Here is a 17,477-nt window from a genome sequence, read left to right as displayed (position 1 = left end):
AGTCGGGCTTGTATCATACAGCACTCACACCAGATAACAGTGTTTCATTGACGGCTGTGTTTGCAGGGTGGATACTGTGCAAGCCAGGGCAGCATTGTGACTCTGTGTTCGGCAGCCTTGGGCCTTTTGGTTTGTTTATGTGTTTCCTTGGAGATTAAAATTGCCCTTGAGTGTTGGCAGGTAGGAGTGGGAAAAAAGTTTTTCTGTGCGTCTTAGTCCTGTGATAAGCTCTTTTGCATTCATTCGCTGCACTCCCAGGAATCTAACAGCACCGTCTGAGACAGGTTCATGTGTTCATGTAAACGACTAAATCTGTTTTCTGCAAGTCCCTGAGAAAAAAAAAACATTTATTTTGAAGTACAGCAGGCAAATTTGTTTGTGAAAGACAGAAACCTTTAAGATGTGTAATATATATTTAAAGTACTCAGATGGTAACGTTTTATTCCTCACTGCATTTCAAAGTTCGGCCATGAATGTTTCAATAACTTGAACAAAAATCCAGAACATTCTGTGAAATCTCAACACAAGTAAAACTCAGAAAATGTTTTTTTTAAACTTTTCATGAAACTCGTGTTCTCCATCATCGACTCTGACGGCCACGCACGAGAACAAAAGGAGGAACAACTGATCAGAAGGTTCCCGTCTGCCACGTGTAGCGACCGAGCTTTTTGTACGTTCACGTTCAGACGGGTGCCGACTCTTCTAACGGGATCTCTCTGTAGATCGATTCTCGATGGAAGAGTTTTCACTGACAGCTCCAGGCCTGTTTAAAACATTTCCCAGCTTCCAGTAAGGGAGTTCTGGTGACCCATATTTTGGCTCTGCTTCACTTTAAAGCCTGTTGCGTGACACCTTATCCATTCTTCTTGAAGAATCCTTTGTGATCAGTTATCATCACACTCTCACTTTAAAGGAGCACGAACGCACATATCTGCCCTGGGAGAGGCCTTTAGCTCTTAATGCTCGGCCTGTCAATGCCGATCAAAACTGTTTTACACCAATACTTTACTAAGACGCCTAAAACCTCTGTACACGCTCTAATAATAGATGTCCTGCAGGTTAATTACCTGTCACACTTTGAGAGATTAAACTGTAGAAACCTCGGCTGCAATCTGTGTCGAATGGAGGAAACACCAACTGGAGCTTGAACCCGTATCGACTGTGTGAACGTCACAAGAGGACGTGCATCCATCTCAAGTTTTCCCGCGATAGACGAGTCGTTTTTTTTCTTCATAAATCGACTTTTTCGAATCTCGTATCTGCAGAGCTGCAAAAGTACAAAACAAACTTCAAATGTTGCTTAACCTGTCACTTTTGATTTGATTGATGAAGGGATTGAATGTCTACAAACGATCAGAACAGGTTGAACATATTCATAATGGACTACAGCCAAAGTTGAAGGTTTTGTGTGAGCAACTGTCCAAGTCAAATCCTGTTAGAAAACCGGTGAAACAGAAACAAGAACGAGTTAATCTGATCATGTGATGCCCGACGACTTTATTGGATTATTTTCTTCCTCTGATTCTCCGTCAGTCATTCGCACATTGACAACAGATTTCTCTGAACTTTTGCCCAGAGCCGACGTCTCCCGAGCCGTGTTTTTGTTGACAGTGGGATTTTGCGTTCCTTTAAAACACACGTGGCCGCTCTGCTGTTTCGGGCCCCCTCAGAGGGCCTCGCGTCCTGCTTCTTAAACAAACCAAAGGCCTCCAGTTTTAATGTGTTGGTTCTCTGAGGCCTGAGCTGGTGAGGGGGGAAAAAAAGGTGCTCGTCGGGGGTAAACCTCTGGTCATTTCTGAACTGACCATGTGTGTGGGACAGAGGTGTCGGAGGTGCATGTGAGCCCTGGGATGAATCAGCCATTGGTGTACAGTACATCACTCCTGGTGATACCCATCAACGAACACGTGTTGGATGTTTTCTCAGTCAACAGAGACGTTCATTTCAGGCGCACGATTTGACTAAAACGATCCTGGTTTGAATTTATTTTTAACTTCTGTGGTTTCCGAAAGCTGGAGCTGTCAGATTATCCAACCTTTTTTTATTGGACCGAGTTGGTCGTACGTTCATAAATCTTTAAAGTTGTTTCCGTTCCAAGATGAGGGGCAACATTTGCATACCATCACTTTGTAAACTGTATCCGGTCCTGGTTGCCAGTGGCACTTGATAGCACATCTTTGTTTGTCAGTGAAACAGTATGCTGCTGCTGCTGCTGAAGTGGAGCACAAATAAACACCCAGTTTTCCCCAGGTGTAACACATGCTTCACCTTTTCCATTCTGCGTAGTTTCCCCGAAAACAGATACAAAACTCAGTCTTTATTATCGCAAGGTGACTCAAAGAATGTTGCAATACTCCCCCAGATATGAGGAGTATAATGTGATATGAGCGTCATTGAAAACGATATTAAAAAATGCAGCGGGGTTAAAGTGCATGTTTCCTGCATGCTGAGCCCGGGGGTCAGAACAACTTCAAAAGGCCGAGCTCCGGCGCTCTCCAGCCTGGAGCTCTGTGAAATACCAGCTCCCAACAAAGCTTAACGTATTGTTCACATGTTTGGAGGACACTTTAAACAGTGACAGCTGGGTTTTTAGAGACCTCACAGAGACCTTCTTGTTCTTAAATCCTTCGACCTGTGTGGACCGAAAACACCCGATGACACTTAAACAATAAAGACAGGAACACGTACTGTTACTGGCGCCTGCAGAGCTCAGGAATCCGCCCACGGGGGGGGACGTACCTGACACTCGTTGAGGCCTGTCGTCTGTACGGTAGCCCCGATGTTCATGATTGGGATTGTAACATTCAAAGTGATTAGTGGTAGTTCTTGGAGTGAGATACGAGGTCTGCGGTTACACTTTCTGACGTCAGCGATCAGATAAAATCAGAGCGCTACGCGGCTGCCGTTAAATACGTAATAGGTTGGAACATTGGAGTGTTTTTTTTCTTCATGTGCTCGTTCTTTCTTTCTTCTTTTTTGTGGCCGGTCTAACGGAAGAAAATAAATCATCATGTTTCCAATTAACCCGACCACAAACATTTTACCAAAGCAAGCAGAAATCATGACGTCAAAGGACGTGTTTGCTCAGACTTAAAGGTCCATTTCAGCAGGAGTAAAGACTGAGGAAGTGTCTCTGTTGTAAATATGTGTCAGCACACAGCTGATTGTTTGTGACTGCCACAGTAGCCTGAACCTGTTGACTTGGTTTAATCAGGTTTAACAGCCCACTGCTTCCATTCGGCCTTTTACAGCTTGAGACGACGTGCTGTGACAGACGATGACAGGCTGTTCTGTCCGCTGGGCCTCAGTGTACGGGCTGACTAACAGCTAAGGAGGGTTTGTATTTATGGAAGAATCTTCTGGGACACATCACTGGTTTATTGAATTGTTACGCTGCAGCAGCATTCAGCAGATCACTCCAGTAATACTGTGTTTCAGCTGAACAGTCTTTGTAGAAATCTGAGGGAGGGTTTAGTGTTTCCTACTCGGATCTTCCTTCTATGGTCACAGACACGTCACGTTTGTTCCTCACACGGGCGACTTACAGGTGATCGTTCGGCCCATGACTAAATGGTTTCATCCTGTTTCTCCGAGTCCTCGTTTTGACCCGACTGCTCCGCCGTGTTTGTTGAAGGCAAATGCCGTCCTTGCTGTTTCCTTTGGGAATCTTGTGATCTCTCTGTGGCTTGTTGTTTTTTTTCTTTTTCGCAAGAGTACAAAGTGTTTGTTCCATTCACGCTCGTCTATCTGAACCGCCCATTGAATCTCCCCCTCCGGCGTTTTCAAAGCTTCCTCTCCTCGCAGGAGCAAAGAATGTACTCCCACCTCGTCTTTAACTTTTTACCTGAGACGTCTCAGAGGTCATAAACCCGACATCTTATCTTTGTCAGTCACTTACTGTATATTGTGTAAACATCCCAGCTTTGACATTATGGGTAGTGTGCAATATACATTCTCTGTGGTAGTCATTGGTATGTGCTGTTAACATGTGGATTAGGGATTTTTATCTTCATGCTACTGTGAGTCAGAGTAGGGAGTCCCAAAACAAATATTCTGAGAGTGACCAGAGTGAGCAGCAGATGTGGGGCGCTGATGGCCCGAGCGATCAGGGTGTGCCTCATCTACAAAGGCTCCTCTAAGTGGGCGACCTGGGTTCAAGTCCCACCTGCAGCTACTTCCCTGCATGTCATTCCTTGTCTCTCTCTTCGGCTGTCATGGACAAAAAAAAAAAATTGCGAAATTGCGAGCAACTGTGATAAGTATTTATCCATTCTCTAACCACAACACACCTCGTAAGAAGTGAGCTGAAATACATTTTTACAGATGTGTTAGGTAATAGGGAGAAAAAAGGTGGTTAGTGGTGTGCCACGAAAAAGTTAGCGGTTACTGTAGTTGCGTAATTCAAATCTCAGATTGAAAGGCAGGAGGATTATTAAGAGAAAGGAGGTTTTAAAAGGATATAAGCGTAAAGCACAGTGCAGTTTATAGAATAATCTAACAGAGGTTTAACTGAGTTCTTAAAAAGTGAACAGCAGGCGTGTTGCGAGATGTTATGAATAGTAAAGTCAACACGCTCAAAGCCCGAGATCCCCCAGCTCTCAGAAGAATCCACCTCTTGAGAAAATGTGATGCAATATTTCCCGGGACGGCTTACAGGGAAACATTGTACGTGTGCAAATACTCTCAGGTTTATAGGCAGATAGAAACAGTTTGCCAAAATGTAAGTGGACAGAGAGGACCAGCACTGCTGCGACTCCGAGGTTTGAAATAGATTGAACACAGTTTTTTCCTCCTAAAAAGGGAAAGTGTCAGTTTCACCGCTGATCTTTAAAGTTCTGTTCACGGCTGTGCGACATCATCCTGCTGTCGTCGTCCTCTTCTTCTTTGGCTAATAAACGTCCGTTCGTGTCACCTTTATTTGTGTCGTGAGCGCCACCATGACGAGTCATGACATGGTGCGAATGAGTCGGAGTAAATTTAAAAAAAGATATTAGAAAAATCGATATTTGGCACCAGCATTATGATAATTGTATAACGCAAGTCAGAATGACATCATATTACTTCATTAATATTTTGTCCCACCGCTATTTAAGACGGCATCTTTAAACATTTTTAACTTTTAGCTTTCCATTCTGTTTAACTTGTTTTTGGACTTCACTGAAATCAGCTCCTGAGATATTAACTGATGTGATGACTGAACCTTTATTGATGAGCTGCAAGCATGTCAAACATCAGGAACCCTTATCAGGGTGGTTTGTTTGTGCCCTCCGGCTTTTTAAAATCAAGCCTCAATCAGCCTTTTAAATGTTCTCGAATCGAGTCACAAAAAATATCTGAACTTTGAAAGTCTCCGTTTGAGAGGCCTCTTTTCAGCACTGACGCACGCCACAGATAGTGTAATCCTGCATCTAGGTCTCTTTACTTGTGCAGGTAATTAGCAGGGCGCCACGAGTCAGAGGGTGAGGCAGTCGGAGTGAGAGCAGCAGTCAGAGGCCGCGTTGAGTCCTCAATCCTCATGAGATTAATGGCTCACCTCTCTCTGCTGGCCGCTCCATTTACCCAGCATGTCAGCTTTTCCCTGGAAAGAACACAGAGCGGCCTCAGTTCTCACCTGCACACACATCGAAATGCGACCCTGTACCGTAGTGAGAGAGCCTGTACGTGCGAGTTTATGAGACATATGTGTGAGAGGAGACGTAAGAGTAAGAAGTGTGAGGTCAGAGCTTTTCTTTGTCCTTGACCTTAATCCCATATCTTGGCGAGTCGGTCCGCTCCACCTCTGATTTGGTCTCCTCCTGCCTTCTCTGTCATGTGAACTCTTTATCTGCAGGACTCCTCTCCATCAGCCTCTGGAGGAAGAGAAGAGACGGGAGGAGTTATGGCCTGTTTACAGCACTTTCCAGGAGAAGTAAAACGACAGGAAGAAGAGAGGAGGCTTACCTTTTTAAAGTGCTGAAAGGGTTCAGAGTGAGGTCAAGATAAATGGAAGAGTATGTCAGATTAACTCGTATTTTTAGATGAACAATTTATTTAAGGACGCGTCTATGAAAAGAACATGACACAGTCCGTCTACTCTGATCTCATTATCGGATACTCTAATGGAGTTAAGCTGTCCTGCTGTGTATATTTTTGGATTAATCTGGTCTTAAACATGTCAGAAAAATAAAAGATGTAACAGACCATAACAGTTTCCCAGAACAAAAGGAGACATCTTGTTTTTGTTTTTTTCAAACCAAAATTAAAAGCTTGATGTAAAGGCAACTGTTCCAAAAACAAACAAAAAAATCTTTACTCTACTTTTCTGTCACCTGACTAATCGATTAACAACAAGTCATTTCAGCTGTTTATATGTTCATCCCTAACCCTAACCCTATCCAGATTTAGCCATGAAATCCAGCATAAAAATCCCCCCCTGCAGGCTTTAAGCAGAATGACTGGATCCATTTTTGCACTTGGCCTACTTTTCCTCTCTGTATATTCCTACAGATATCTCAGTCTGTGCACACTCGCTGCATGTTTAGATAAATCCAGCTCCGAGTCACTGTATCTGTCTCGAGTGTAACGTCAGGACAAACTGTTCGAGCTGCCGCGTAAAAAAACCTTCGCTGCAAAATGTTGGCTGACATGTCGTGTTCATGTCCTGGTTGTCATAACAAGGCCGCTGACGGGGACTCCATAATACCAGCAGCTCTTCTACCATCAACACTGCTTATGCAACGCCACTTAAGTGGCACCAGGCCCAACTATTTCCAAAGCCATGCTATTGCAGACCCCCCAATCCAACACATGTAACACACCTCCCAGGAGCTAAGAATAAAACATCCAGCTGGAGTGGGCGACAGGATAGGAGCACTTTGAATCCAAACTGTTTTTTTTTTTTTTTTTACTTATTTTTTATTAAATTTTCTTTTCAACAGTTACAGTGGTAGGGCACATCATACATACATGGTTAAACATCCTTATATCAATGTCCTTATCGCTCAGTGGTAATGGCAGTGTCTTCTTCTCGTCCTCGGTAATCAGTCCATTTTACACATTTATCCTCAAATTGTGTCTCTTGCAGTCTCAGTTTATGTGTGATTTTCTCCATCACAAAAATCTCTTCCACAGTGCACATCCACTGCTCCTCCGTCGGGGGGTCTACTTTGTACCACATTCTAGTAATTGTTTTTTTACAGGCTGACAGCAGTACTTTAACGAGATACTCATCCTCTGGTTGTATTATATCCTGTGTTAAATTTCCCAAATAAAGTATCTTACATGTTTTTGGTATCTCATATCCCATTATTTTTTGTAAACCCCTCCACATTTTGTCCCAGTATCCTTTTATCTTTTGGCAGGACCAAAATATGTGAGTGTGGTCAGCATCCATGTGGCCACATGCTCTCCAGCATGGCTGCTGAGTAGACACTAACCTTTTCTTAATCCAAACTGTTTTTATCTGTATATCCATTTGTCTTTTGAAATGGGGGGTGGGGGAGGGGGGGGTTTATGGCCCCAGCATCGCCCTCTCCAAAGTTATGCAATGTCCTCAGGAGATAGCTGAGGGGCTCATAATTGCAGCGAACTATCCCATGGAAAAGTTAGATAGAAGCTGTCAACAGAGGATTCCTCATTTGGGAAGAACCAGAGGGCTTTTTTTTAAAATACAGATGGATATCATTAAGACTAATGGAAGCCAACCGCAGTGATCTGCTAAAGTGAAAGAATCAATGATTATTTAATGTTTACTTGTTATGATGTGAAGATGGAAATCTTGTGTGATTGGTTTTTATTTCTTTTAGTGAGTCACAGTTTTAAGTGCTTGTTTTCACTGGCAGGCAGGAGACAATGGTTTGTTATCCAGAAATTAGACAGCACCCATGGCAATGAAACGGCTCATATTCGGGCTTTTTATCCAAACTTTACTTCATTTTCCACGAGATTTTCCACTTTTTTTTCTTTCTTTTTTTTGCCAATTAAATTGAAGGCAGGGTTTGCTGAGTCACATTAAATAATCACACATTATCAGCCCACATTTTTATAAAATCTGCGGTTCAGATTTGCCACAGCTGGAGTGAGATTTTTCCAGGAGCTCTTCTGAAGCTGCCAAACGTCTTTTTTTTTTCTTTTGTTTTTTGTCGTAGTATTTTACTATTTTGCAATCGTGCCACCCAGCGATGCCAAGCTCTTGTAAATCCTGCGTTTTTTGGATAAGCTGACGTCTCCAAGACGCTCGGCTGCACAACACAGCGAAAGCATGAAACACTGTTTCTGCTCTGCAGATGTTTCCACAGGAGACCAGCGCTCACGACGCAGGGGTCTGTTTGTCACCGCTCTAAGATACACAAATATGCAGATGCATCAACCCCTAAACCCACTGACTCACTCACCCGGGCACACACACACACACACACACACACACACACACACACACACACACACACTACTGACACACTCTGCTGTTCGAGAGAAAAACTGGGTCATGATGTGTTTTTCAGGGTGATCTGAAGTGTTACAGCCTTCTTTAAAATCTTAAACTAAACTAAGCGTCTGAAGTATCGACAGGTTAATTTATTTTCCCCTCATTTCTGATTGGATGTGCCTGTTTATTTTTCTCGCCTGGTTATTTCAACACAACTCGCCCGTTAATAATGAAAGACAGAAACGTTATCATAATTTATCTTGGTTATTTGAGGGGTCTTTCACGTCTTTATTGAAAGGCAGAAACCGAGACGAGAGAGTGAGGAGTCAAAGCTTCCAGGTTTGACCACTGAGTTATACTGACGCTCCTTTATTTTTATTATAAATGTGAACAAATATGGTCGACCAAAGCGAATCAACCATCGAGGCATTTTTTTTTTTCTAAAACATGTTCATGGTTGTCCTACAAACATCTTACATACCACGACTCAGCTGCAGCTCTGTGTTCACATCATGAGATCACTATCAGAAGTCGCCCCTGTGTGTTGCTCTTGACACGGGGGCCTCGTGTGAGCGTCACTGCCGTGATGTGACAGGTCGACAGGTGACTGACGCACTTTAGAGCAGGGCTCCGGCTCTGTCTGACTTGAGAGTGTGTTGGGCTGTAAAACAGTCCGTCTCCTGTGTGGATGAAGCGACCCCCTCCTCACTCGCACTCCAAGAGGGAGGACGGAGAAGAGAGTGGTGGTCAAACTGATTGTAAACACGTAGAGAGCTTTTTCTCCCCCCTCCCCCCGAGAATTCTCCCTCAATGCAGGATTCATGCTCCTCAAGCCTCCCAGGAGTTTTCCACCCACCACAGGCAAAAAGTTAAAGAAACCTAAATTGGTCCATTCATCCAGGAGGAAGCACAAAAATGTCTTTGTTTCGTCCAACGTGATGCCAGTGTTTGCTTGGGTCTGACACAGATTTTTGGAAACCTCATCGGTGTGTTTGTGAAGTCGCAGCTCCCCGTAAAGGAAAGAACATGTGATTATGTAATCGGAGGGTCACCCAGATGGATGGCGCTGTGGTTTCCAGTCCTCATTTGTAAGAGCAACAGTGATTTATTAAAATGTGGCCCGTGTGCCTGGATACTTTGTTTATCTCTGGTGCTACCTTCTTACGTAACAACACACACACACACACACACACCCCTACAATCCTACAATCCTGAGGAAAACCAGGACTCTATAACTCAACTGTCAACACCACTTAGTTTCTCTGGTTGACAAAACAATCTGACATCAAGGTCCATTTATTCACAGTCGTGACACTTTCAAACGTTTAACCCGACCTGAAAACGTAGTTTACAAGTCGTTTCTGACCTTGGAAACAAAATAGCCTACTTTCAAGGTCAGATAGATAGATAGATAGATAGATAGATGCACACAGCTCACTGCACACTGCAGGGCTGTTGACATGCACTGTGCACTCCTCCATCACATGCACAGAGGATTTCTAGAACCCTCTGAGCCCAGAGCACAAGACTAATGAAGCCACACATTTCAGTCCGTGTTCTGCATGAAGGGAAGGAAGTTTGGAGGATAATTTTTTTAATTGTATTATTTTGCATGGATGTCTGCTAAGGACAAAAGAAAACATTTATGCATGGGTATGATACCTTTCGATTTAATTACCCTCCATTTTTCAATTAATTCCCACAATTACCACGGAGAGTTTCAGATTTGGAATATTTCCAAAGCTTAACCTCCCGTGGAAAGTTTCGGGAAATTTACCGGAAACTTTCCACCCCTTTGCAACCCTAGTTGTGTTACATGTAAACGCTAAACAGGTTTCTTTAACCATGAAAGTTAGTCAAACGGATTTGAACCTGGGACGCCTCTGAGCAGAACGTGACGCACGCACACTAACCACAAGTCTACGCCCCATTATATACTGCACAGTTTGTAAACACTTAATATGTGATTTAAGTAATTAAATCTACATCAGTAAAACTCAATTAACAAGTTTAAAGTCTCACTTTTATCATTTTTATTGCAACAAACTGGAATAAAAAGCAGACAGACTGCGGCGCAAATGGCCGAGTGGTTAGTCAGCTAAAAGTAGGCGGCCTGGGTTTGAATCCGACTTGTGCCTCCTTTCCTACATGTCACTCCCCAATCTCTCTGCGTTTGATTTCTGACTCTATCCTCCGTCCTCTCTCTCCAATAAAGACAGAACAAGCCCCAACATAAATCTTTAAAAAAAAAGCAGACAGGCTGACAAACACATAAAACATAAAAGCAGAACAGAGAGACCAAAGTCTCCAGCTGGAAACATTATAAATGGACTGCTTTATCTTTGACCTCATTTTATACAATTGTACCCATAATGAAATAATTATCACTCCTGCTGAGCATCACCTCCGAGAGAGGGAGGGGAATTGTTTAATTCAGCTACTTCATTTGTATTTACGATATTGACATATATCATAGAACAGAAAATCTACAGCTGGCTGTTTAATTAATTCATACAATATATCCATGAAAAGTAGTGTCGGTATTAAAGCTCCTCCATCGTGCCTAATCATGATTGACCTGCTGGAATAAGTCAAAGACACAAATCGTTCTCTTTACCTCACATTTTAAATCGGTCTGGTGGTTTTGTTGTTGATGGCTGTTTGCCCTTTTTTTTTTTAACAAACATAAAACTAATTAGAGATGATGTAAGTGTCCTTTGCCAGGAGTCAGATATTATCCACATCCAAGAAAAAACGCCCATTGTGCTGCTACAACGGTGTCTTTGTTTAGCTAGAATGAAAGCGTGATAGGAACATTAGCCGGTACTGATTGTCTAAGATGAGATAAGATTGACTGTATCGTTCCAGAGTAGGGAAATTTGACCTGAGTAATAATGTTACACACCGTTTAAGTAATTAAAATACAACACAGGGCCAACAAAAGTCCATAAATCGGTGCACAGCTTTTTGACACCTTGTTGAATCGTAGCAAATCTCCTCCCCTAGCCAAAACCCAAGAGGCTAACACAACACGGACGGGGTTAGTGGAGGTGACTGGATGAAGTCAGTGAAACACAACAGCATGTCTGATCATCAGGATCATCTATTTCCCTTCAGGGATCAACAAAGTCTCATGTTTCTCTTTTAATGTCACAAAGTGAAGTAGCTTCATCCACAACTGCTGAATAAATCGCTACACGAGTGCAGAAGAGAAGCCGCCGTTAAACGTTCAATTTACCAACATGTATAAGCCATTATCAGCTGCTTATTGGTCGCCTTATTGTGCATGACAACATTTAACAGATACTAGGCTTTTAACTAAGAGGTGCAGTGCAACAGTTGCTAAGCTAGCACAGAATAAAGAGAAACATTGTTTAAGTACATATTTGTGGTATGCTAGCTGGTAGCCTACGGGTTAGTTGCCCGTAGTCGACCAGGGCCTGTGTTTTCCCTTTTCCCGCATGTCATTCCCCTCTTTCTCCTGCCCTGATTTCTGACTCTATTAAATGTCATTTCTCTTTACATTAAAAGCACAAAAAGAAACAAAAAAAGACCCCAAAAATGTAAAAAAATTGTGCATACCTCAATCCGATTGTGTAACGATGTTTGTTGAGGCCGTATGGGTTGTGCGATTGTGTCTTGGTGGCTTTATCTTTTGCACGTATTATGTTGTCTACATGAGTAATGTGCGATATGCAGGATGTGGTTCGGGGTCAACGTTGGTATGTGCCTAGCTGTGTTGACGTGTGAATGGTTAGTTTTTATTAGACTTATTTCACTGTGGCAGCAGCTGAATGTGCAGCACAGACAAAGATGCATCACATGGCATTGCATCCCTTCATGTTGTTTGTTTTGAGGAATGCGGCGTGGCGTAAGATGGTATTAAACAGTGTTCTGTAATGACCTATAAAAGAGCCAATCTGCATGCCAATACGCCTATGTGAACATGTAACACGTGGGCTGAATAACCTTCACGTGCTGAAATCAAACTTACACATTTCATGGAAAGCATCAGGACACTTCTGAGCATTTAAACGGACTCTTATGATTTTACTTTGATTCTTTTCATAGACCAAGAAGCTGACCAAGGCAGAGCGTCAGCGTTTCAGCGAGGAGGTGGAGATGCTGAAGGGCCTGCAGCATCCAAACATCGTCCGCTTCCACGACTCCTGGAAGTCGACGGTGAAGGGCCAAAAGTGCATCCTCCTGGTGACGGAGCTCATGACGTCGGGCACGCTCAAAACGTGAGTCCTTCCATCCCGCACTCATTTCTCTTTTAAGCTCCAGACCTCAGAAGTAGGACTTTTTTTTTTTGGTCTTTTTGTTTACATTCCTTAAATGGCGGATATCCTTTTTCCAAATTAAACTCTCCATGTCTTTCACTGTGTTGTGTTTGACAGCTGGCTAAAGCTTTTAAAAACATTAAGAAGCGGAACAAGGAAGAAGCTCAACATTGAGTGTTCTTGCTCAATCTTACTTTACATGTTCTCGTTGGCTGTCAGAAAAAGAGGTCCATAACTGTGTGGCCCTTTTTCCTTCCTCCATTTTTTTAAGACGTTTTTGATTTTTTGATTTTTTCTTTTAACTCATCCTCACTTTCAGGTACTTGAAGAGGTTCAAGGAGATGAAGCTGAAGCTGCTGCAGCGCTGGAGCCGTCAGATCCTCAAAGGGCTTCACTTCCTGCACACGCGCACTCCTCCCATCATCCATCGGGACCTCAAGTGCGACAACATCTTCATCACCGGCCCCACCGGCTCCGTCAAGATCGGAGATCTGGGCCTGGCCACTCTCAAAAGTGCCTCTTTTGCTAAAAGTGTGATAGGTAAGAGTACGTCGACACAAACGACACCTTTAAAGAAATGATTCTTTAATCGAAGAATTTAAAACCATCAAGAACTCTTTGGACCGTTCGTACAAACAACCACACTTTGAATTCCTGCCTGCAGCCTTCGATGCATCATCAGTGCCGATGTACAGCTCACACAGGGAGTGTCGACCATCAGACATGCTGTTACTTGATTCATGTACAAAGCTACCTTTCTCTTATAATGACTTTAATTCCCAAGCTCAACTCAAACGCCGTCTTTGATTTGAATAAAGAGTACATGTCACGCTGGATGACATGGAGATAATAAGATTTAAAGCTGCCTTGCTTCACTCTTTTTTCTTCTGTCATGTTGGACACAGTTTATTTCAAATCTTGAACGGCCTCTATATGAAGGTTCCCTCATATGTCATGTGATGATTGATGATGTTTAAGGCGTGCTGTTTGTGTTCCAAGAAGACGCTTCTTTCTTTTTAATGTTACTAATCCTTATTTTTACATTAGCAACGGAGTGAACGTGTGACCTTCTTGCTTGTAGTGACCAGTTTATCGAGAATAATGATGAACAGATGCTGCAGCTCTAAAGAGTGATGTACATCCTTTAGCTTATCGTTTTGTTTTTATAGCGTTCAACATGTTGTTTTTTTTCTTTGGGGTATTTTCCATGTTTTCACTCGCAGCAGGCGTTCTTTAAAAAAGTTGACCATTATCTCTGCCGTCTGATAGGAACTCCAGAGTTCATGGCACCGGAGATGTACGAGGAGAAGTATGACGAAGCGGTGGACGTCTACGCCTTTGGAATGTGCATCCTGGAGATGGCAACCTCCGAGTACCCGTACTCCGAGTGCCAAAACGCCGCCCAGATCTACCGCAAAGTCACCAGTGTGAGTACAAAGAGGAAGGGAGGAGGACGGCGTATTCGATGTAATCGTTCACATGTGTTCGCTTTCTTCTTTGTGTGCACGCTGGGATTAAGACCAGAGGAGCCAGGATATCTTGTGTTGTATATCCTGAGTCTTTGGAAAGAAGGGGAACATGAGGAGACGCAGTTTGTCTATTAAAGGCTCAGTTTGGTCCATTACAAGCTCAGAGTGCAGAACTGAATCACAACCTTCCTGCTTTTTGAGCTCCAGCGTGCAATCATGGCGCACATGTTTGAATGATTAGCAGTCTACTGACCATGTAAAGATCCGGATACTGGTAACGTTTACAGCCGCAGTCCTGTCTCCTTAGAACAGGGCTCTTTTGAAAAACTTGACTAACCCATGGCTAATCTTGTCTCTGAAGTGCTTTTGAAATATATACAGTCAAGGACATCCTGTGGGATGAATGGGAAAATACGTATTTATCTTGTAATTGAAGATATCTGTTGAAGGGATAATGGATCTTTATACCAGAGACATAGATGTTGGATTCATGCAACGCAGTTTTATTCAGAATAACATGTAACACTTCCAAGAATGAAAGACCAGAAGCAGTGAGGTTTTATTTTTTTAATGACCAAACCGCAGCATTACAGCAGTGGCTTTAAGCGTCTGTACTTCAAGCTGCTCCAGGGTGCCAAGTGCAACGATGACGCCACGGTGGGCCAGAGAAGGCGATGCTAGAAATGATATGTTTTGGAAAATTTCAAGTCTCGGTCTCCAACTCCACAAAGACGCTGTTTCTTTTCTCGCCTCTCCGAATGCAAAGCAAACAAGAGTCGGACGGCGGCTGGAAAAGTGAGGAGGCGACAATGCCAACCAGTCGGGGTGGGACTGGCTACTCAACAAACAAGACAACATGAAAATGTTCCATGTGCAGTCGGAAAACTTACCCGTGATGATGCAAGAGATTGTCACGAAAGTCGTATTTGCCGAACCTTTTATGGTTCGTTTATATTTTAGGTTTATGTGCAGCACAAGACGGCGCCTGATCATTTATGCGTCACGGTTAAATCCTGTGAGTTAAAACACTTACCTAAACTTTATGTAACATTTCTCATACATGACGGGCTCATATGTGGAGTCAGCTGCTGGTTCAGGTGTCTTGAGAAATGAGAAATAAAGCTCAACATGTGAAAGCTGTGACACCTATAAACATTTCCACTCAGGAGTCCAAAGCAGATTTCTCTTGGTCTTTTTTTTAGAGTTAATTTAACAGGCAATAAGCAGACGATACATAAAAAAATAACTTAATTTCTGAAAAATTCGAAAGGGGATTTTACTGAAAATTCAGGAAAATTCTGTTTCATCCAACTTTACACCAATATGAGAAGGTGAAGCATCTAATACTGAAATCATTTGCACATGCAGCCCTGGCCTCTTTTCTCAAGATTTTGACCCTTGGCTGCAGAGATGACCAGATGTTGAGCTCAATTACTAACTCATGATGATGTCCTTACCTGATAAATGCAAAGTTTTGTTTTTTTAAATTCACTCAAAAAGGCTACGGAAGGTCCTTACTGTCTGAATGTAATGCAAATATCTTTTTGATTGGTCAGTTCTTTCAAGTTAGTTTCACGTAATGTTCGAGTTTAAGGGATTTGAAAAAACTCTTTTGCAGTATAAATGAACTAAAAACAGATTTGTTTAGTTTAAATATCACTGTACTTCTGTGTTCAAGGACTTTCTGGTATTTAACATTCCTCAAAGCTTTGCAACACCCTTGGGAGCAGACTCCCCAGTGTGTCTCATTAAGATCCCATTGTTCCCCCCTCTTTAAATGAGCTCATGAAACATGCAGGGTTTGCCTTTTGATGTACTTCCATTCGTGTGCTTTTGGAACAATATGCAAAAATGTTGTAACAAATCCCAAAACCTCGGGCATCAATCTGCAGCCTTGAGCTCTTTCCTGCTTCTTTATTTCGTATTCTGCAACCAGGCTGCAGGACTTTACTCGGCTCATCTCATGCATACATTCTCTGAATTAATAAATGTATGTTCAATCTGCATTTTCAAACGTCTTGTTCTGCTCAGTCAGCACTCACAAACAAAAAGATTGTCAGGTAGAAAAGCATCCATTCAGCTATCTTTCAGAAGTTCACGCTGTCGCGTTGAGATCATTAGATCAGTTTGAATGTGCAACACTTAACAAAGTCAAAAGGGCGAAAGCTTATCTCTCCAGATTTGATCTCGACCTCGGTCACTGCATGAAAGGAGCCCTCTAACAAATTAGATTTGGATTTAGGGAAACTTGATTTGCTCTGAAGGTGGCTGTGAGGTCACTGAAGTGAACGACCTCATCAAAGAAACATCTGGGCTCCTCTTCAGATCCTCCTAAACACATTGTGCAGATAACTGCATTTCACTCATTTCACCACCGTGGACTTTGTTTTGGTGGCTCCCAATTTGCTATTTTCGGTGACAGAGATTTAGTCGAGCTGGTTTTATGTAACACTTGGTTTGTTTTACCTCTCTGATGTCCCACAGCTGTCTGTCCTCAGTTCGAAACAAAATGCGGTCAAAACAAAGAAGACAGCCTTTAAATGTGATAAGGAAGTGTCGCTCTTCTCATGCTTCACATTATTTTGTCTTTCTGACCCCAACATCATCTGGTTGCTCGAGTATCTGTCAGCCAAACAATCTGTGTGACCTCGCTTCTTTGCTTCCTTATCAGTGTTTTTACAGGCATGGGAGCTCTACTGTAATCTGTGTACCTTCTCATGATAGCCTTAAAAAAAAAAGAGAGAGAGAAAGAAAAACTCCCTTTAATTCTCGTTAGTTGCTGTCCTGCCACAGCATTTTTTCTGTTTTAGAGATCAACGCTGCATTGAAGCTTCAGCTGTCAGGAGCTGAAGGGTTGGCATGTTGTTGTTTTTGTCCACGTTTATGAGCTCTTGGTTTTTGTTCTCTGGTTGTGTTGACACAAATCGCAGAGCAGAATGTCATGCTGGCTGATGGCAGACGTCACAAAGCGAAGGAGCATGTGACCACGCAGAGCGGCTGCAAAGGAGGACATTGTATTTGATAAACTTATATTCTGCTTGAATGCTCTCCTCTGGCACTTGTTGCTGCAGTGTAAAGCTTTATAGAGAAAGTAAATGATGTGTGTGTGGGGGGGTTTGTTGTTTTTGTGTCCACAGGGAATCAAACCTGACAGCTTCTACAAAGTCAAAGTCCCCGAGCTGAAGGAGATCATTGAGGGCTGCATCCATATGAACAATGATGAAAGGTGAACATGACACATACACACAATGATCTCGTAAAGTGCATTCCTCCCTTTTTAGTCAACTAATAATGGCTGTTGAAATTCCGTCATTTTGTAGA

The 17,477-nt window shown here is 42.7% G+C and overlaps 1 protein-coding gene across 3 annotated transcripts in view; it reads left to right on the top strand.

Moving 5' to 3' along the window:
- Nucleotides 1–17,477, top strand: part of wnk4a (WNK lysine deficient protein kinase 4a) — a 45,435-nt gene that overhangs the window by 7,070 nt on the left and 20,888 nt on the right. For all 3 annotated transcript variants that reach the window (XM_079334011.1, XM_079334012.1, XM_079334010.1), the window contains exons 3-6: nucleotides 12,476–12,648; nucleotides 13,007–13,227; nucleotides 13,957–14,114; nucleotides 17,294–17,382. In XM_079334011.1, the coding sequence (XP_079190137.1) occupies nucleotides 12,476–12,648; nucleotides 13,007–13,227; nucleotides 13,957–14,114; nucleotides 17,294–17,382 (641 nt within the window). The remainder of the gene's footprint in view (nucleotides 1–12,475; nucleotides 12,649–13,006; nucleotides 13,228–13,956; nucleotides 14,115–17,293; nucleotides 17,383–17,477) is intronic.

The sequence above is a fragment of the Symphodus melops genome, assembly GCF_947650265.1.
Source record: "Symphodus melops genome assembly, chromosome: 21".
Lineage (NCBI taxonomy): Eukaryota > Metazoa > Chordata > Actinopteri > Labriformes > Labridae > Symphodus > Symphodus melops.
The sequence above is the reverse complement of the archived record's forward strand: the minus strand, read 5'-3'. Positions and strand labels throughout refer to the sequence as shown.